General features: G+C 37.9%; 7 protein-coding genes across 7 annotated transcripts; all 7 read right to left on the bottom strand.

Moving 5' to 3' along the window:
- Positions 1 to 4,156: 4,156 nt before the first annotated feature.
- On the bottom strand, positions 4,157 to 5,386 carry GCK72_026106 (uncharacterized protein; the record flags this gene model as incomplete). Its single annotated transcript, XM_053736663.1, has 4 exons — positions 4,157 to 4,321; positions 4,768 to 4,840; positions 4,884 to 5,039; positions 5,142 to 5,386. The coding sequence occupies 4 exons, from the start codon at positions 5,384 to 5,386 to the stop codon at positions 4,157 to 4,159; spliced, it is 639 nt and encodes a 212-aa protein (XP_053580229.1).
- A 321-nt stretch (positions 5,387 to 5,707) lies between these two features.
- On the bottom strand, positions 5,708 to 6,860 carry GCK72_026105 (uncharacterized protein; the record flags this gene model as incomplete). Its single annotated transcript, XM_053736662.1, has 2 exons — positions 5,708 to 5,870; positions 6,736 to 6,860. 2 exons carry the CDS (start codon positions 6,858 to 6,860, stop codon positions 5,708 to 5,710), a joined length of 288 nt encoding a protein of 95 aa, XP_053580228.1.
- A 996-nt stretch (positions 6,861 to 7,856) lies between these two features.
- On the bottom strand, positions 7,857 to 8,890 carry GCK72_026104 (uncharacterized protein; the record flags this gene model as incomplete). The annotated part of the gene is made up of 3 exons (XM_053736661.1): positions 7,857 to 8,064; positions 8,110 to 8,432; positions 8,810 to 8,890. 3 exons carry the CDS (start codon positions 8,888 to 8,890, stop codon positions 7,857 to 7,859), a joined length of 612 nt encoding a protein of 203 aa, XP_053580227.1.
- Positions 8,891 to 8,981: 91 nt separating this feature from the next.
- GCK72_026103 (uncharacterized protein) lies at positions 8,982 to 9,563 on the bottom strand (the record flags this gene model as incomplete). Its single annotated transcript, XM_053736660.1, has 2 exons — positions 8,982 to 9,256; positions 9,452 to 9,563. 2 exons carry the CDS (start codon positions 9,561 to 9,563, stop codon positions 8,982 to 8,984), a joined length of 387 nt encoding a protein of 128 aa, XP_053580226.1.
- A 123-nt stretch (positions 9,564 to 9,686) lies between these two features.
- On the bottom strand, positions 9,687 to 12,093 carry GCK72_026102 (uncharacterized protein; the record flags this gene model as incomplete). Its single annotated transcript, XM_053736659.1, has 3 exons — positions 9,687 to 10,067; positions 10,147 to 10,242; positions 11,977 to 12,093. The coding sequence occupies 3 exons, from the start codon at positions 12,091 to 12,093 to the stop codon at positions 9,687 to 9,689; spliced, it is 594 nt and encodes a 197-aa protein (XP_053580225.1).
- A 3,419-nt stretch (positions 12,094 to 15,512) lies between these two features.
- GCK72_026101 (uncharacterized protein) lies at positions 15,513 to 18,720 on the bottom strand (the record flags this gene model as incomplete). The annotated part of the gene is made up of 4 exons (XM_053736658.1): positions 15,513 to 15,663; positions 15,715 to 15,913; positions 16,725 to 16,786; positions 18,518 to 18,720. 4 exons carry the CDS (start codon positions 18,718 to 18,720, stop codon positions 15,513 to 15,515), a joined length of 615 nt encoding a protein of 204 aa, XP_053580224.1.
- Positions 18,721 to 19,143: 423 nt separating this feature from the next.
- GCK72_026100 (uncharacterized protein) lies at positions 19,144 to 19,980 on the bottom strand (the record flags this gene model as incomplete). The annotated part of the gene is made up of 1 exon (XM_053736657.1): positions 19,144 to 19,980. One exon carries the CDS (start codon positions 19,978 to 19,980, stop codon positions 19,144 to 19,146), a length of 837 nt encoding a protein of 278 aa, XP_053580223.1.
- Positions 19,981 to 20,907: the final 927 nt, after the last annotated feature.

Genomic DNA, 20,907 nt, shown 5'->3' with positions numbered 1-20,907 from the left:
CGATCTGAAAAGAATCATATAAGAAGTGTGTACTAGAGCTTTGCAATAAACGAGAACGTGGGCATATCACTACATTACCAACAATATGATAACGTGAATGAGCAATTGATAGAAAATAGTAAAAATTTATTTATTTATTTATTTAAAATACGTACGTGAGAGTACGTGGCAAGGTCAATAGGGGGGGGGGGGGGGACTTGAAATGAAATAGAGGGAGCATAGTGAACACGTGGAAGGTAAATGAATTGTTAATGTTATTGGATGGGCGATTACTTATTCATGTCAGTTGTACCGCAATACTGGAGAAAGCTTAATGTTTTATAGAGCTGTAGGACTAACTATTTTACTGAGGACGCGGTGAGTGAAAAAATGCTCACGAATTTTAAATCTTGGAGTTTTCCAATGATAGAGGTGGCCTCGTCTTGTATTGTGAGATGATAGTTGAAAATAATTGGTATAGTCAATATCTATTTTTCCTATTAATAATTTACCGAAGAAGAATTTATCAAATCCGGCTCGTCGGGAAGATAAAGATTGAAGTTGATAATTCACTTAAACGTTGGTTTGCCTGGACGTACTTTGGGTCAGTTCTCAGTATTCTTTTACCACAGGTTCTAAACATAATCCTACGCGTGAAATTACTCTGAACTGATTCTATGTTTTTAATTATTTTACAACTACCTGGATTAGTTACGACTGTGCCGTATTCCAGTATTGGACGCACAAGTATTTTGAAAAGCAGGGTGAGAAGTCGGATATTGTTACTATGGAAGGATTTAAGAGGCGTTGTCTGTAAGATGAGGATTCCTCTTGGCACAGTTGCAAAAAGTTGTTTCAATTCAAACTCTTTTCACAGCATATGTACCCCTATGGTAGCAATTTACAAAAAATATGTCACCAGTCCCCTATGACGTCATCGTAGGAAAGTATGCCCAATAATCGACTTTTCACCCAAAAATTCATAAAAATTCCAATCTTCCAGATAACATCAGGAAACTTTCGCAACATGTTAGGAATGTTTTTGACTACCCCTACACAAATTTCCAGCTCCACAGACACCCCAGAAACTGTTCAATTAAATTTCATTTTCATGTTTTTTCAACTTTTCTCGAAAATTCCCTCTAGAAATCCTCAAAGTTCAAATCGTATTTGTATTCCCCGCTAAAAGTTCTATTAGGACCAATTAAAAACATCAAAAAGTAGGGGGACCATTTTGAGATATTTCGATTTTTTCAAAAATCACATAAGGGTACCCCCTTATGAAAATTTCATTTTTGAAAAAAATTTCAAAAAAAAATTTACTCCGAAAATAATTGGAATGTTGATAAAACCCTTGAAATAAGTCACTCACAAAATATAAGATCTCAGCAATGTGTTTGAACGGATTGCGTTTTTTTTGTTCATCCAATTTTTTCAAGTTTTTTCCCGTTTTTAACAATAATTTGTCCAGAAGTCCTCAAATTTTATAAGATATTCTAATTTCTTGCAAAATTTAACATATATTTCAATTGACATCATTAAAAAACAGGGGACCATTTTGAGATTTTTCCATTTATTTCGAAATTCAGATAAGGGTCCCCCCTTATGAAAGAAAATTTTTATCAAAAAAATAATTCAACTTTTTTTTGATGCAAAAACGTTGAGAACATCGATGAAATATCGAAAACATTTTTTTATAGTTTGAACGTTTTTTGCATCAAAAAAAAGTTGAATTATTTTTTTGATAAAAATTTTCTATCATAAGGGGGGACCCTTATCTGAATTTCGAAATAAATGGAAAAATCTCAAAATGGTCCCCCTGTTTTTCAATGATGTTAATTGAAATATATGTTAAATTTTGCAAGGAATTAGAATATCTTATAAAATTTGAGGACTTCTGTACAAATTATTGTTAAAAACGGGAAAAAACTTGAAAAAATTGGATGAACAAAAAAAACGCAATCCGTTCAAACACATTTCTGAGATCTTATATTTTGTGAGTGACTTATTTCAAGGGTTTTATCAACATTCCAATTATTTTCGGAGTAAATTTTTTTTTGAAATTTTTTTCAAAAATGAAATTTTCATAAGGGGGTACCCTTATGTGATTTTTGAAAAAATCGAAATATCTCAAAATGGTCCCCCTACTTTTTGATGTTTTTAATTGGTCCTAATAGAACTTTTAGCGGGGAATACAAATACGATTTGAACTTTGAGGATTTCTAGAGGGAATTTTCGAGAAAAGTTGAAAAAACATGAAAATGAAATTTAATTGAACGGTTTCTGGGGTGTCTGTGGAGCTGGAAATTTGTGTAGGGGTAGTCAAAAACACTCCTAACATGTTGCGAAAGTTTCCTGATGTTATCTGGAAGATTGGAATTTTTATGAATTTTTGGGTGAAAAGTCGATTATTGGGCATATTTTCCTAGGATGACGTCATAGGGGACTGGTGACATATTTTTTGTAAATCACTACCATAGGGGTACATATGCTGTAAAAAGAGTTCGGATTGAAACAACTTTTTGCAACTGTGCCAAGGCCCAACACAAACATTCTCACTCTTACAGATAATGCCTCTTAAATACTGAAAAAGCGACAAAATTTGCTTTTCGTATTGCTGTACTCCAGTGATCTTTAAAGGTGAGCTTCTCATCAACCAGAAATCCTAAATCTCGGACACAGCATTTTCTATCTATCAAATTACTATCTAGGAAATAATTATAATGTTTTGGAGATTTTCCGATCGATAAGCAGTGAGTTTCAGAATGAAAGCAAAAAAGGAAAAAAAAAGCAACAATTCAAGTTTTAAGTTGAAAATGGTCAACTTTGAGCATGTGACAACCTCGATTATTGCCTCAGTATGAAAAAATCTGAATTAAAGGAAGAAAAACCTAGCTATTCGCTAAAATACTAGTTTATTATTGAATTTAACGGATGTTCTTTACTAGAGTTCGTGAATTGTTAGGAAGAATGACCATTTTTATGCCAATAGTGGAAAAAGGTTTTTATTGAGCTCTCTACACAAAAACTGGAGAAACTACATAAAATTATGAGGAAAGTTATTATAACTGAATTTACATCAAAAAAGAGAGGAAGAATACAGAAAAGGTATAAAAGGGGGATGAAAAATGAAAAGAACTCCATTTTTGAGACGCAAACGAATATTCACTGCCGCCGACGAGAGAGCGAGTACCGCGTAGAGGAGAAGAGAGACGCAGACACAGTAAGAGACGAACGTTTGAACGGGCCGTTCCTCCTTTCTTCATCACTTTCCTCCTCCTTCTCATTAAGTGAAGATTTGGCTTAGTGGTTAGCGACGTTGTTTTTGAATCTGCTCATCCCGAGTTCGATCTTTTTTGATGCAAGCATTTTTTGTTATCGTTTTTTCAATTGGAAAGAGAGTGCAATAGGATTTTTGGGAAAATTTAGATTAGGTAATATGAAAATGTGCAAAAAATAAATCACATAGAAAAATTTTGTCACGCCAATAAGGGGACACCGGATGGTAGAATTTTTCAGGTTGTGAAAGTGATTGGAGTAACGTACGTTGTGCAAACAAGTGGATGAGCATTTGTTTCTTTTTATTTTTTTTTTGTCCAATGATGAAGACATCATTGATGAGTTCTTTAATTATATCAAAAACAGTTTGATCCAATAATTGGAACAATTTTTGTGTTTCGACCATAACGCTAGACACTTACTTTATAAGTTACATTTCAATTAGACAGAAGGTTAGGTCTCATCAGTAGCGCCCTTCTGTCTCTAGTAAATAAAATTAGCAAAGATATCTGGGTATCTGATGTGGTAAGAATTTCAAAAATGTTATACTCCTTCTGACTTTTGTCTCAACATTCCAATTCTCAGTTTTAACGTATCAGATTACCCAACAGTTTCCGTTTTTTAAATGAAGGCACATGACAACCTAAGGTTCTGATGGCAGATGATTGTTTCTATAAATGAGTGCTCGTGTCACACTTCATGTTAAAAAGTCTCTATGGATGTTTGGTTTGAAAAGTTGCTGTCCTAGTCGATGACGTCGCAGAAATTCATTTTCCATGGCTATCGAACCATACTAATTGACAATGCACCGGCGCCTTCTCGGTGTTTTGTGTTCCATTACTTGGGATGGCCTTTTCGGGTTGACTCGGTTGGACTCGGGTTGGCAAATCACTCCTTCTCATGATCTAATGTTGATAGCGTAATCCGCTTGAGCGTGAAGTGAAATGTGAATCGAATACTGCAGAATAACACACCAAATGTATGAACGACATTCCACTGGGTTTCTTCTCTCCGAGGAAAGAACTTCTGTCGCAGCAGTGCCCCATCGGTCAAGCGGACGTTGCTGGATTTCTGAAAAAAAAGATAGATTTGGGTAAGGTTTTTCTGAAATTCAAGCGATCAACATGGATTTTCAGCAAGCTAAATAAGAATAACTGGTGATCCATTAATTATGGCCCAGAAATTCAATTTCCGGAAAACTAGTCTTTGACAAAAAAAGACGGAAAACGATTACGGACGAGTTTTCCAGTTTTTGGGTTGTTACGCGACCACCCTTCCCTATCGGAACGCTACCTGAGACCCAATTTTTGATAAATCACTTGTTTTTAAACAATTTTTGGTAGGGACTAGTTTTCCAAATCATGATTTCTAGGTCAAGTTTGAATTAAATCTAGAAAAATGAGGTTTTGAGTCAATATTCAGTTTTTGGGAAGAAAATTTCACATTTTATCGGTTTTTTGTCAAGAACGAGTTTTCCAATATCCGGATTTATAGGCCACTCCCACATACCTTCTCATAATCCAAAGTATCATTGACAGACACCATACCAGTCTCCTCCTCGACTTGGAATGAAATGTCCTCTCTTCCAGAATCCAACTTGAATGGATGATTTGATGATTTCTCACTTTAATCCGATCGCCACGTTTTCTGGAATCTTCACGTGGAATATTTTGGAGAATCGGGGAGCATTATTATCCTCATCCATAATTTTGATAACGACTGTCGTGTTTCCAAGTCTTTTCGGTTTGCCGTCGCCATCGCCTCCAGAATCAGATGATATTCTGTATTTGTCTCCCTGGCCATATTTCTCACTGATTCAATCCGTCCATTTTCAACAATCATGAGTTCATGTTTTGGGTTTCCTGACACAATTTCATAGAAACTTCTGGAATTCGACTCGGAATCCCTTGCTGCCACGACGCCGATGATCGAAGGTCCCACGTTTGTGGTAGAGTTGTAAATCGAAATTCGGATCGTTGTCGTTGATATCGATTACTCTTACGAGGACCTCTGTGATTGCTTGGAGTGGTTTATTCTTGACAAATGAGGTGGCGATGACGAAGACGAGACACTCGGAGTGGTGTTCTCGGGACAGTCTTGTTTTTAATATCCCCGACATTTGCTCCATTTCCAGATCCTGCTTACACCTGCTCACAATTGAGTATCTCACATTCCGTCTCTTCGCCTCAAACACTGCCAATTATTGCTCCTCGCGCTTTCTTACAGTAACCATATATATTTTCTACACGAAATTTGGAAACTCTTTTGCTGGATTTTGATAGAATCGACATTCCAATGACGTCACATGACCCACTTCATCAGTTACTGTAACCCGGATTGACATGGGGAACGTGGATTCAGAAATCTTCAGAATCTTTCCGTACTCTGTGATTCAGAAGGTGGTGTCGGTTATATAAAATTTCAGGTGATCATTCAAATGCCCGTCGGTTTAATGAATGACGTGGATGACTTCTGAAGGAGTGACGTCGTCTGGGATGTAGACGTCAAGATTCTGATTCAGAATCTGTGGAGAGTTATTGTTGATGTCTTTTAGAAGAATTTCCACTGGTACTTTTCTAGATTTCTGGCCATCTGACGCTACCACGGAGCATCTGAATACTTGATTTCCTCTTGATCCAATTTCCTAGCTACCGTAATCTATCTGGTTGCCATTTCGATTCGTAGGGATGCCTTGATGCCATCATTATTCAGGATGTACTGTAGCCTTGCGTGCTCTTTAGAATTCGTCTGATGAACTCTTAGAATCTTAGTGCCAACTGAAAGATTTTCTTGAACTTTCAAAACGTTCGATGGCGATTGAAATTTCGGAGTGTTGTTATTGACGTCTTCCACGTGGATTAAGATTTTTTAAGTAGCGGAAAGGTCTTTCCAGCGTCTTTGGCTATGATGAGGAGGTCGTAGACTTTGAATTCTTCGCAGTCAAATGGGACGAGAGAGATGATGTCACCTGGAACAGTTAAAGTTAGTAAGAGGTCTGTGTGTCGAAGCGTCTGGATGTCCGGATTTTTAGAAATCTTGTCTATTTGTGTACTTGTTCTATGCATTAAATAAATTTCAAGGTATCTGTCTGTCTGTCTATCTAAAAATCCAAATGTCCCAGCCTAATTTTGAGGTGTCTACTCTAATTTCTGACAGTCCAAATGTCCACAAACCAGTGTCTAAAGCTGCTTTTTTGTTTTCGGAGTTTCTCTCAAAAAATCGTTTCTGCCTGCGTATCTGTTTGTCCTAAATGACTGATATTTAAATTTTCAGGAACGTTTTTTCACTTTTTATAAAACTGATTTGCACCTGTCTGGCTATCTGTTTGTCCGGATGTCCAGAAAACTTGTTTCAGGTTACAGAGCTACTTATCAGGTTTCAGAGCTACTTATCGGATGAAAATCAACCTTAAATTACTGATTGTCTGTTTGTCTGTCTATCCGAACGCCCAGATGTCTCCATACTCTTCATAACTACCGTATAGACTCACCAATCGTCGAATGCACTGCAATCAGACTCGTATTTCCCGAATGCAGACTTTCAGTGACCACTCCATTCTCTCCTTCATCCAAATGCTCAGCTATCAAACTCCCAATTGCCATCGGATATGGTACTGTATCCTCCTCCTTTGAAACCCGTAGATTCACGACGTCTTCCGTTTGGAAACGGCGTGACTAGTTGTTCTCATCGACCACGTGGATGATGACGTCGCAGGTTACGGTAGCAGTAGTTACTGGAAGAATGTAGGCCGGGTGGTCTTATAGTCCAATGAAGCGTTTGTGAAGATCCTTCCGTCGAATGAGGAAATTGTGAAATGGAAGTCGTTTCGATTTTCCACGGGTTCGATCGTTTTGGTTTTGAGAAAGACGTTTTTCTCTATCAAATATTTCAGTGGTTCGAAAGATTCCATTTTCATTGATTTGAAGGCCGCAGGAGGGGTCTATAAGACAGTATTTCGAGATACGATCTGGAAAATGGAATGAATGAGAATCGGGAAGAAGATGGAGAAAAGGGAGGGGATCAAATCAGGGGACTTACCTGGTTGTGTGGTCCGGTCCTCAGGGTATTTGTTCGTAATCAGTTTGAGGTAGAGATAATGTTTCTCCGTCTGGTGTCAGCACTAATACGTTGCCGATTGCATCTTTCTCAAAAAAAAACGTCTGCAAACTTATTGAACTCTTGGTGCAAAAATGATGCAGTCATTTAGAGTAAGAACCTTGAATTTGGCAAAAGTTCTACGAGGAGCCGTTCCCGGAAGTACGTCATTGGTTCGAGCGGGATAATTGGAGCGCGAACTATTTACAAATCGTCAAAAACAATTTGCGAGTGATTCCTTTTAGAAACCTCCATTTTCTCGATAACATGCTGTGGAATGTAATCCGACCGATTGATGGGTGTACTCGTGAGTTTAGCTCGTTTCAGTGGTAGACTCAGACGGGTGTTCATGTCTAATCCACATCTTCCATGATTAGCCATATTGAAATGAGATTCGATTCTATTTGTAGTGATTGTGAGAGGTGCAAGGTAGAAGACAGTTTTCGATCGAATGAATGAAAATGTTGGAGGGCGGATACTGGCAGAAGTTAAAGATGAACCGTTCACATTGGCTCGAATGAAGCTGATCCATTTGAGAGATGTACTCCATTGACTCCATTACCCTCCACATCTTCATCTTCTGATTCTTCTCCAGTTCTGGCATGATGTGGATTCTTCATCACAAACGTAGTTAGGTTGAATCTGAATTCACCCACTTCTGGAACTTGTTGCTCATGAAGAATGCATTCCTTCCAACTCGTCGAACAATGGCTTCAGCGTATTACAGATTCCAGTCGATAGAGGTTGATATCCGACCTTGTTGAGATTGAAAATGTCTGGAATCTCTGAAAATTCAGAGTTTTGATGCGCAATATCGAATACGTAGTCAAGACCATCAATTTGAAGTTTGGAACGACGAATGGAGCGACGACGGGTCTTGGCTCAAAGAGATTTGGGTGACCACAGTATTTTCTGAGTTGCACCAGCATATTCAACACTGACATCAGGTTTGCAGATTTCAAATTATTCTTTGTCGACCGTCGACTTATGAAGTCATCATACAAGTAACGCTGTCTTTTTGACAATGAGCATTTGATGAGGTGCTCCGTTTTCTCCAGCAGCTGCTTCTTGACTTCTTTCTGCAGACGAGTAAGAATGAATGGACGAAGAACTCAGTAAAGACGTCCGATGAGTGGATCATTATACTCCATACTTCCTTCTATCATTCCGGTCAGAGGATCACTAAATCAATTTTTGAAATCGTCATGGCTCGAGAAGATTGTTGGCATCAAGAAGTGCATAAGAGATCATAAATCCATCAGAAAATTCTGAAGGGGAGTTTCGGGAAGAATAAGACGTCGTCGGGAACAAACTTTCAGAAGAGCTTGCCACCGTTGAGACTTCCAGTTCTTGATTTTTGACCTTCGTCGAGAATTAGATACTGCCAGGCCTGGAAAATATATTGATGTAGAAGATGTTCTTTCAAATAGTATCCTAACTTTCAATGATAACTCACACTCTGTTTAAATGATCCTTTATCCTGCGTGACAGTTTTGAAAAAGTAATACAGACGAGGAAACAGTTTGGTTTCATCCATCCCTTTCTCTTCTCCGCTCGTTCCTTGACAGTTTCAAAATAGGTAAGAATCTTTGATGCAGGACACCACTTCTTGAAGTCCATCTCCTAATTCAACATGACAATGGTTGGAACAACAGTGAGATAAGGTTCACAAATGGATTCAAAACTTGCCAAATGTGCGAGTAGTGAGATAGTTTGTATTGTCTTTCCGAGATTTCATCAGCCGAAATTCCATTCAAATTCTTCTCACAAAGCGTCACCATCCAATCGAGTCCAACCATCAATTTTTCACCTCGAAGTGTTCCGCGAATCAAGAACGGAACCTGTGTCTTAACTTGAGTCGTCTCTAGTGTGTAACCTTCCGACAGGAACTTCAGAGCATCCTCTGCGATATCGGTGAGTTTTTGTTGTCTTTTATCACTGTCAACACTGTTCAATTGGGTATAAACGACATTTTGAAGGACACCCGACCATCACCGTTACTATCTTCTTTTGATGTGTCTTGCAGCTTCTCGACATCTTTGGGCGACGGAGATGATGATGGTCGTTAATCAGAGGTAGTTGAAACAGTCTTATACACTTCTATTTCCCATTTTTTTTCCAACAACTTCTTCTACTTTCGGTGGTCCATTCTCAGCAGCCTCTTTCACGTCTTTTCTTCGCTCCTCCGTCTCTTCGTATACCTTTTTCATAGCCTCCAATTGCTCCAGCTAATACCATACACTTTTTCTAAGTACTCTGGTGGCATCGTCGTCAAAAATTCAGCCAAATCTCCTGCTGTCTCATGCTGGAGTGCATCAACTTCTTTCTTGATGTCATATTTGTTTACGGATTTTCAGCTTCAGCAATAGTCTTCTCATCAACTTTTTGAGAGTTTGAACCAACGTGGAACTCTTCATTGTTGTCATGAGAAGCAATGGAAGGAGATTTCGGTCTTGAACAATACTCAAAATTCCATTTACTTGTCCAAATTTGATTTCATTCGCTCGGAAGTCCACCAATTTATCAACCATTTCAGCAATTCCTGCACACATTCGCTTCTTCTCCTCAATTTCTCGTTTAGCTTTTTTTTCCGTCTTGGCTTCCTTATCTCTGTGTCGTTTTGCGATAGCATGTGCGACTGCTTTGGCGACTCTCTGTTTGGAACAGAGACCATTCTTGCGGAGTTCAGCATTTCGAGCGAGCACATGGACTTCCTATAATGAAAAATCAATGATTTTAAAATAGAAACAATAATTTCCGCTTTTTTCTAACAAATTTCCCTCCCAAACTCACTCGTTTCACCGCTCTCTCCACATGCTCTCCGAGTGCTCCGGCAGCGAATTTAGATGCACGTTTAATAGAGGTTATCACCGATTTCTCCAAACCAATCTGAAAACAAGAATTTGAAATAATAAATACTTGCCGGCGCAGGACTACGAACCTGATAGAATTGTCAATCTATGTTTTTCTTCATTGTTCCGTAGAAGGAGTTATTTTTGTTGCAGTTAGTGGAGATAGGACCTTCAATGAGCCACTCGATAATTTGCGCCAGAGGAATCCGAATGAAAAATCCGCTCCCAGGTGAAGTTCTCCTGAAAATTCAAATTATTTTTTAATTGCACTTTTTTGTTTTTGTGCTCAAATTTGGAACTGTTCTCTAAATTTTAAAAACAAAATTCTAACGATATATGGTTTTACGTTGAGATTTGGGAAACCAAAGCTCAAAAAACCTTCTTTTGGTCAAAGAGAATCATTTTTTCAACCAAAAAACTAGTTCTCATTTAACTTTGGTTCCAGCTGATGCTTTTCAAGCTTTGGAGTTTAGCAAATTTTAGATGAATCGATGAAATTTTGAGAAAGTACACTTACAAATAATTTTCCCTTGTCTTTTGCTCCAAACTGCTTGCTATATCCGGTCAGTAGGCTTTCTTGTCGCTTGTCCAAATTCTTCAAGTCGCTCAGTCATTTTCTATAATAAAACCTTGATAAAATGATGAAAAATCATTGAAAAAAGATTTAAAAAGGTTTTACTCACTGGGGGGTCCAAAATAATTGTTAGAATGAAGAGAGTGCAGACACCAGGAGATTGCGATGCGACAGCGGCTGCGTCGCGGTCTGTTTGTCTTGTGGTAGGAAGAGAGGAGGCGACCAAGGTAAATTACGGGAGAGAGACCAACGGAGTCATCGAATACACATTGTGAAGAGAATCTTCTCTCATCTCTTCATTATAGTTTGTTTTTTCTACTTCCAGCATCGAAAAAAAAAGTATATCAATTGCAATTTTGATGCAATTTTGATGCAAAGGTGGAATCGAAGTGTTGTATTTAAACTGGAAAAATCAAGAAGACGGCAAAGAACTCTGAAAACCTGGGAAATACAAAATTACATAAGTTGTTTAAAAAAATTATTTCAAGTTAAGAATACAGAACGAAACACTAGATTCTTTGAGGAAATAGCTCCAAATGACAGATCAAAGCAGTTTTTCTCTTTTGATAGTTTTGAACATCACAATCTTGCTAGTTAAGCAAATTTTGTTCATGAACTATAAAGTGTAGATCTCAAAATAAAGTACACTTTATCTGTTGACAACCTTCTTACCCTTCTTCAAACAACCGAGATGCACTGCCCTCGCCTCGACAAATGCGAGAAGCTTTGGCGTACCATTGGCGCGTTTTTCTTTCGTTTCTCACTTTCACCCACTTGCGGTTTGGTTTTCGCTCTTGCCTTTTTGGCTCAAAATAATTTGTTTTTACCACTGTTTAGTACTGAACTGCTTTCGGGAAAGAAAAGAAACGAACAAAGACAAACAAAAAATATTTCAACTACTAATTTATTGAGAATAATTAAAATTAAAAAACAAATTTTCTCTTTTGGATCCCACTCCTCCAATTCAACATTTGCACCACGCGTGAAAGAAATCGATTTCCAAAACTCCTTTGCAAATTTGGTTGAAGAGTTTTGCTGGAACAGGTGCTTGCGTCATGTAGAGGATCATGGCTTTGCTGTTTGCAGCTATGTCCAAGTTGAGCATAGAATTCAAGATGTGTTCGATACTAAAATTTAAACATAAATGAAAATTTTTTGAATCAAAAACTCACTCTCTCTGAATCTCCTCTACTTCACCTCTTGTACACAGTAGAGTTGTGCTAACAGTTCCACAGGGATTGGTTTGATGACAATTAATGTCATTCTTTGCAAGAAAGTGGTCAAATCTTCGGATACAGGGGCTCCAACTTCCATTCCTAGAGGAAGGCTTCATTCAACCATTTTCTGTAATACTTCAGTGAGATTACATTAATACTTGTGTCTCGAATTGTTGTCTCGAATTTAGAAAGATGAGAAACTTTGAAACTGTGCTGCATTTTGCGTAAACGCGTGCGGCGCTCTTCTAGCAGCAGGAAGAAAAAATTGCTGTGCACATAGAGACCAGTGAGTAGATTTTTTTTTTGTACTCACTAATAGGGTTATTCAGCTTCAAGATGTCACCGGGTGCCATGAGCCATAAGATCATTGCAATGAAAAACTGGTCAAAATCTTACTCAAAAATATCAAAATCACTGTCATTGTCAGCGTGTTTGTTTAAAACTGACAAAATTTATTCAAACTGATCAGGATCGAAGAAATTTGCATCAAACGCGTTAGAATTCTGTCAAACTCATTTGAAATTGGCTGAAAATTGATGAAAATTGGCCGAGAGGGAAGGAAGAGTGATCTGACTTAAGGTTTTCTCCCGAACGTTTGAGAAAAAGTTGGCTAAGCAGACAAACAAAAAGATATTTTGACGTAAAAATCAAAATAAATCCAGAAAATTGCGTTGAAACTGTTTCTAACAAGAAAAGTGTGGAGGATCCGCATTTTTAAAATTGACTAATACATACTGCATTTTCAAAAATGATCTAGTCCCTCACTTTTCTCGAATTATTTTTCAAAAATCATCAAAAAATGTTAACTGAACTCACCTCCAAAATCTCCAACCAATAAAAACGAGAATTCCAAAAAAATCAGATTGTCTCCGTGGCGACTCCCATTCAGTAGGGTATCTGAAAGTTGTTTCGATAATTAATGTCATGAACTTTTAGCTAATATTTTACTTACCCAAAAAACCACCAATCATGAAAATTTGATTTCACGAAAAATCAATGGACATCTATATTTCGACGATTCATTCAGTAGAACGTCTGGAAAAAAGTTTCATTAACTGATATTCTATAAAACTATGAATTTCCTAATGTTCCCCCCAACTGAATCACTTACCTAGTTGTATTGCAACGAAGAATAAAAATACGACGAAGCATATTGGCTAGTTGGAGCGTCCGTCGTGTTCTCTCGCGTCTCTCCATGTTCAACGATCTCTAACTTTTGTTATCGGCAGGAAATACATTTCTGTTGTTGTGTCCCCGGGAGAAGAAAGGGACATTCTCTTTTTCTCTACGCTTTTTACTATCTTTGTGGTGTATGTGGTGTAGTTGGTCAGCCGTCCCCCAGTCGAATGGTAATGGAGATAGAAGGAAGACAGAGAAAGAGAGAGATATGCATTTCACTATCAATTACTTGAAGGAAAAGACTTATGGAATTGTTAGACTATCAATATTACTGAAAGTTAACATGCTTACTTGTTCTAGGAGATGAAAACAAGATAAAACAATTACAGAAGTATCAAGAACTTCAATTTGCCTATCAATTGTTCTAAAGACTATTTTAGGCTCCACACACAGCTTAAAATTTATGAAACATACACATTTTTGTCACTTCCAAAAACTCACCGACAGTTAGCACTCTGTTGGACACGATTCTTCGGTGTGAAGACTGAAAAATCTTGTGTTCAAAACAATATACCTTAAAAACTCAATTTGAGCTGCTTTTCTGTCAGAGATTCAAACAAGCGATACTTGCAAGAAATATACCAATATTAAAGGGGGACTAAAGTATTCCAAAAATCGAGATTTTTTGATATGGATCGACTCAGAATTTTATAGAAAAGAGAAAAGTCTCTTGGAGCCAGTTCCGAAAATCAGTCTAAAGCGAGTTATGAGGCCTCAAAGTGTCAAAAAAGGGTCTCTCGCATGGAATTTTTTCATTATATTTCAACGTAAAATTCTCTCGCCGTGCAGAGGAAAAATGTGAAAATTGAGAGAATAATGCCGTGAACTCTCTTATATCAACTTTCCCTCATGTTCAATTGAGGAAGAACCATGATTATGAAGTCATTGGTTGGAATTGACCTTGATAACTCAACAGAACAATATCATTACTGTGATTGATCACTGTGAATGATTACTGTGAATGAGGGGGATATTTCATTCAGCTGCATAACTTTTTTTGTTTTTTTTTTTGTTTCGTTTTCAATGTCGCGTCGGAATACGTTCAGATAACGGACACTGAACAATTTGAACTAGATGCAAGAGCTGAAGCAGAAAGAGAGATGTATGCACAGTCTAATCCCTGAACGTTATCTTTAGTTTTTTTTGTAAAAATTGTTGTTTTCCTACGTCACAGTCGTTCTGTTGAGTTATCAAGGTCAAATCCAACCAATGACTTCATAATCATGGAGGCACTTCCTCAATTGAACATGAGGGAAAGTTGATATAAGAGAGTTCACGGCATTATTCTCTCAATTATCACATTTTTCCTCTGCACGGCGAGAGAATTTTACGTTGAAATGTAATGAAAAAATTCCATGCGAGAGACCCTTTTTTGACACTTTGAGGCCTCATAACTCGCTTTAGACTGATTTTCGGACCTGGCTCCAAGAGACTTTTCTCTTTTCTATAAAATTCTGAGTCGATCCATATCAAAAAATCTCGATTTTTGGAATACTTCAGTCCCCCTTTAACAAAAAATGGTAGAAATCAAATCTTTTCTTGTTTAAACTGTTTGGTATCGATAAAATTTGCATTAAAACCGTTTGAATTTTGTTAAAGTTATTTAAAATTGGCTAGAAATTAATAAAAATCTGTCGACAGTGAAGGAAAAGTGATCTGATTCAAGATTATTACCAATTGGTTAAGTTGTATCATTTTTGAACTGGAAAATAGAAGACAGAACTTGAAAAATCAGGGGATTGCGAAATAAGTGTCCGAATAAGGTTGTTCAAAAAAAAATAATTTTTAAGTTCAGAATAAAGAACGAAACACTAGATTCCTTGAGAAAATAGCTCCGAATGACAGATCGAAGCAGTTTTTCTCTTTTGATAGTTTTGTACATCACAATCAAATACTTGCTAGTTACGCAAATTTTGTTCATGAAATATGAAAGTGTACATCTCAAAATAAGGTACATTTTCTCTGTTGACAACCTTCTTGTCCTTCTTCAAACAACCGAGATGTACTCCTATCGCCTCGACAAATTCAAGAAGTTGGCGTACCACTGACGCGTTTTTTTTCGTTTCTCACTTTTACCCACCTGCGGTTTGGTTTTCGCTCTTGCTTTTTCGGCTCAATAATGAGACATCTCGGTTTTTATCACTGCTTAGTACTGAACTGCACTTGGTAAAGAGAATAAACGAACAAAGACAAACAAAAATTATTTCAACTACTAATTTATTGAGATTAATGAAAATAAATAATAAATTTAGATATCCTGATCGAAGTTTTCCTCGCTATGCCTTCGTCTCATTGGCTCCGCGCAAATGAATCCCTTCTCGATTTTTTGGGGGTCTTTCACTCCCTCTTGTCTTTCCTCCGCTGATGGACGGCCGGATTCTTTGGGGGTTTCTCTCCACTGCAAACATTCCAGGCGTTCAGAAACTCCTGGCTGTTCTTATTTCCGAAGTGCCTCTTTTTGAAATGCATTTGAAGTGCTTTGAGACTCCTGAATGTTCAAAATGATTTCAAACACAATATTCCAAATTTAAAAACTCACGATCGAGATTCTTGGCAAATATTGCAATTGAATTCTTCTTGAATCGTGACGTTGCTCCAGAGCCACTGTCGCTTTCCACATTCATCGCATCTGTATGATTTCTTATGGTGGCTTCTTTGATGCTCGTCCCGGAGAGCCGCAATCCCGAATGATTTGCGGCATATTTCACATTTGAAGTGGTCGTCAGACATAATGAGATCTGGAAAATATATAATTTAAAATTTTGAAATGACATGAGAGTAGAAAGAGAAAGAAAAAAAAACGAGTATTGCGTAATGGAAGTAATTATACTATCAATTTTTGATCAGAAAAGTACTTTTTTCAACTTTTTTTGCTTAATTCATGCTGAAATATCATTTCAAAAGCAGTATTCATGAAAAATCCGAGTTTTCAAACACAGACATCAAATTTTACTGATTTTCTAACATTTTTCGACTGAAATATTTGTGAAATCCGCTCAAAAAAAATTGGAGGTAACAAAAACTGCTTTTTCGTTCAATTTTACGTCTAGATACCAAGTTATATGTAAAATCGCCAGGAAGAACTTGTGATAATGAACGTAAAGTGAAAAAACCGAACATTCTCTTGAAAATAAAAATTTGACTCTATTCTATCAATTATAAACTGTTCAAAGGTATGAAACCCGGGTTGAAGTGTTCTTATTTTAAAAAATTGGCATGAAATTTCTTGTCGATTGAAAAAAAATCAAATTTTCAATGGTTCAAGGTAGGGAACAACATTTCGACATTTTTCGTCGTTTTTTTTTGCCGAATATTGAGCATAACTCTGCTCTTTTTAACTCGAGAATTATGAAAAAAAAAATCATTACCTATAAATAAATTGTTGAAAAATATAAAGTTTGAACTAAGTTACACTGGCAAAACTGAAAATAAAAATTTCGGAAAAATTTCGACATCCTTTTAAGCCCCGCCCACTTTTTTTCGCCCCTGCGATACCTACTGGCGACAAAATCGAATGGGTAAGCCTACAAGAAAAATATCACAACTCACCTCTCACAGGTTTTCCAGGTGGTTTTCCACGGCGATCAGCACCATGTTGAATTACGAGGGAGCTGAAAATTGTATCATTAAATTTAGATTTGATGTGTTTTCAATTGATTTTCTCTTAAGATGTCATCGTAACTAAAAAATTAGATACTAACATGGCTAACTTTTGTTCTTCAAGTTTTTTCCACTAAAAAATCGATAATTCAAAAGTAAAATTGTGTTTTTGCTTCAAAAGCAGCTACCTTTCGAATTGAATTTTTAGTTAAAAACACTCACCATATTAGGATTTAATAAAAATCATAAAAATAAATGGGGGACGAGGCATTCAGTAGCCTATCTAAGGGGTTTCATAAGAGTGTTCGTATAGCCGATGAATTCCCCTTCTTGCTTGTTTGTTCAATGGAGTGCGTTTACTGTGTAATACGTCACTTGTCCCTCTTTTTTACACTTTCTGGCGCGTCTTTGACGCGTGAATAAATGTTGTGTGAACTATCTCAAAACTAGGCAGAGCTAAAAAAAAGTCAATTATCAAAGTAATTTGCCTAAATTTTAAGTATTCTGATCTGTTGAAAATCTCTGCTAGCTCCGCCCATTTTTGGAATTACTTATTCACAAATCCAGTAAAATTGATATAGTGTTGATGCCAATTCATGAGATATTCTTATTATAAGTGCGCTGGAATATTTTTTGATTATCTGCAGGCTCAGGAGTATCTATTTCTTAATTTTCTATTTTTCTTAAATGCGTTTGCATGATTCCACCTTGGTTTCCGCCCTTGCCCTTCCGACTCAAATTGAGACATCTCCGTTTTCACCACAGTTTAGTATTAAACTGCACTCGTTAAAAAGAATAAACGAACAAAGACAAAAACAAAATGTTTCAACTACTAATTTATTGAGAATAATTTAAAAAAATAAACAATGCTCCATATCCTGATCGGAGTCTTCCTCGCTATCCTTTTTCGGTCGTCTGCTCCCCATCGGTTTCCTGCCAGCGAGTCTCTTCTTCCGTTTGTGGAGCTCTTCGCGGCGCGACCACGGTACATTTTCTTTGGAGTCTTCACTTTCTTTTCCTTTCGCTCTTTTTCTTAGAAAGCTACTACCAGCTCCATCTGACGGTTTTGAGGTCCCAGGTGCTGATGTTGAATGACTGTCCTAAAAATAAAAAATACTAATCAAAAAATGCAGAAGACGTTTGATAGATGATATCAGCTTTTATTTCAAGCTGAGTTGATTTCAACTTTTTTGTGTTGTAAACATCCGGACGTTGGGGTGGGGGGAGAGAAAGACAGATATCTTATTTGTTGACGTTTTTAGTTGAAAAGTGGCTACCTTTTTCATGAGAAAAGGTAGAATTCGAGTATCGACTGAGAGAAATCATCCGTTTTCCTTTGACTTTCAATATTCTTCATCCTCTCTGTCTTCCAATTTCGACGGATCCACTTTCAGTCGTTTAATTTGTCGCTTTACACTTTTCTCCATCTCCACTCTCAAATAATTTCTCATTTCATTTTCAGCTATATCCACTATATCCTCACCTGTAGTTTTTGGTAACCGTCAGTGATTTGACCGTCAGTGGTTTGTTTTGGCTCTTCGTGGAACCACGTCAAAAATTCAGTTTGGAAGCGCCAAGATACTTTCTTGAGGGGTTTTGCAGCAAGAAGCTGAGCTCGGGAGGCCATATAATTGAAAATAAAAAACAATGTATGCTTAGATAATATTCAAGGCTATCGGATGTATTTGGAGCCGTCTGAAATGTTAGAAATTGAAACAACTTTCATGACAAATAGTACTCACTTGTCCATACCAGCTTGACATCTTTGACGAATAGTTTCTCGGTTTCTCACTGCCCAACGGAAAAGTAGCTTTCGCGCAAGCCAGCTCCAACGAAGCCAACGTCCGTCGAATTCTTGTGTCATCGATGTGCGTCCGAGAGGTGATGTCCCAGCCAAGCATGAATTCTCCAATTGAGCCATTAAACGAGTCGTGTGCACCTCCATTATGGTTTCATTCGTGCTTCGAAACTCTTTTCAGCCTTAAAAATAATTTTTAGACATACCTCTAATCACCGGAAAATGAAACAAATATGTTTCCTATTGAAAACCTTTCGCTAAAAACGGACAAACCAATGCTTTACTACTTGAATTTTGGCTTATTACAACACTATAATGCGTGCGGTGTTCATGCTATGAACGTGTGCCCGGGTTGCAATAACTTCCGTGCGTCTCATTGGCCGAATCCGCCCCTTTTTGTGGACTAACTTTTCAAAACGCACCGTGGTCATCTGATTGAATTCCTTTAGTTTCCAGTTGCCTTCATCAGCTTCATTTCTTCAGCTTTGTCTTCGTTGTCTTCACCGTTCTATATTTTTATCTTTAATTCGCTCATAATCGTAATCACCGGATCATTCCGCGTGGATGTAATCATTGCAAATTGTGCGTGCAGAACCTACTCCTGAACGCATGGAACAGTAGATTAGCCACTGATCCGGAGTCGTTCCTAAGGACACGCGTGCGAAGACCTCCCGTAAGAGGATCTCCGACTTTGCGAACAGAGTTCGCGTATTTTCTGGGCGTGCAGAACCTACTCCTAAATGCATGGAACAGTAGATTAGCCACTGATCCGGAGTCGTTCCTAAGGACACGCGTGCGAAGACCTCCCGTAAGAGGATCTCCTACTTTGCGAACAGAGTTCGCGTATTTTCTGGGCGTGCAGAACCTACTCCTAAACGCATGGAACAGTAGATTAGCCACTGATCCGGAGTCGTTCCTAAGGACACGCGTGCGAAGACCTCCCGTAAGAGGATCTCCGACTTTGCGAACAGAGTTCGCGTATTTTCTGGGCGTGCAGAACCTACTCCTAAACGCATGGAACAGTAGATTAGCCACTGATCCGGAGTCGTTCCTAAGGACACGCGTGCGAAGACCTCCCGTAAGAGGATCTCCGACTTTGCGAACAGAGTTCGCGTATTTTCTGGGCGTGCAGAACCTACTCCTAAACGCATGGAACAGTAGACTAGCCACTGATCCGGAGTCGTTCCTATGGACACGCGTGCGAAGACCTCCCGTAAGAGGATCTCCGTCTTCACGAACATAGTTCGCATATCTTCTGTGCGTGTAGGACGCACTCCTAACCGCCTGGAACAGTAGACTACAAAGAGCCTCTGATCCGGAGGTGTCCTCATCATCACGCGTGCGAAGAACTGGGTGAGGTTCTCCGACTTGAAAAAAGCTAGAGTGCTTGTTGTATACACTCATCATGGCTTTTTTCTTCAAGTTTTCGAGAACTATTGGCGTCGGTTCTGAAAAATATGAACTTTGCTAGAGATTTTGGAAAGAAATAAGAAGCATGAAAGAATACAAAGGAGACAGAGAACATGAATTTGGAAAGCAGCGGTGCGCAAAAAAGTAGCAAAACGGATTTCAACGAAAAAACATTTTTATGAAAACAAATAAAGTTTTGGATGAGCAGGAAACTAGAGTTGAAACTAGAGTTTGCCAGAACATACGAGCAACATACAATATTACAGCTAGCGAGAGAAAAACTTTGACAAAAAGAACTAGAAACGGCAGACAATGGAAGAAAGCTGTTGCCAAAAAAACAACAGAACTTCAACGATTTCAAGCAAAAAAGAAAAGTTTTCGATTACAACGAGGATAAATCTACAAGAACTTTGAATTTCAAAACTTTACAGCTGAGAAAATGAGTTAAACAACAAGCATTCGGACGAAAACTCAAAAATTCGTGACTGCGAGAATGATCCCTGGGATATAAAACTGGGAAAACTTTGCAGTAAGGAATCCATAGCCTCACGACTACCAGACGCGCCCACGCGCCCACTAATCAAAGTGAATCGCGACTCACACTCATTTGAGGAAGTCTTCCACCAACTCTTCCCCTATCTCTAATGACGAATGGCTCAGATTTCTTCAACTGGAGCAACCGAAAAAAAAGACGGCAGCTTTGTCAACGCGACGAGATGTGATATACTCTATAGGAGCAGTGTCTGGTTTCGAGACCGCATTGAATAATTTACCGAGAAATTTTTTGTGATATTTATTGAAAAAGTCCTATACCACACATTGATAGGAAGGACGGAGATTAGTGAGAAACGAGACAAAAATTTTTTGTCAGTTTTCACTTTCGAAAGTGATGGACACTTCTAACAATGAACGATAGCAACGGAG

Source organism: Caenorhabditis remanei, chromosome X (assembly GCF_010183535.1).
Source record: "Caenorhabditis remanei strain PX506 chromosome X, whole genome shotgun sequence".
NCBI lineage: Eukaryota > Metazoa > Nematoda > Chromadorea > Rhabditida > Rhabditidae > Caenorhabditis > Caenorhabditis remanei.
Note: the sequence above shows the minus strand (reverse complement) of the source record. Positions and strands in the feature narration are given on the sequence as shown.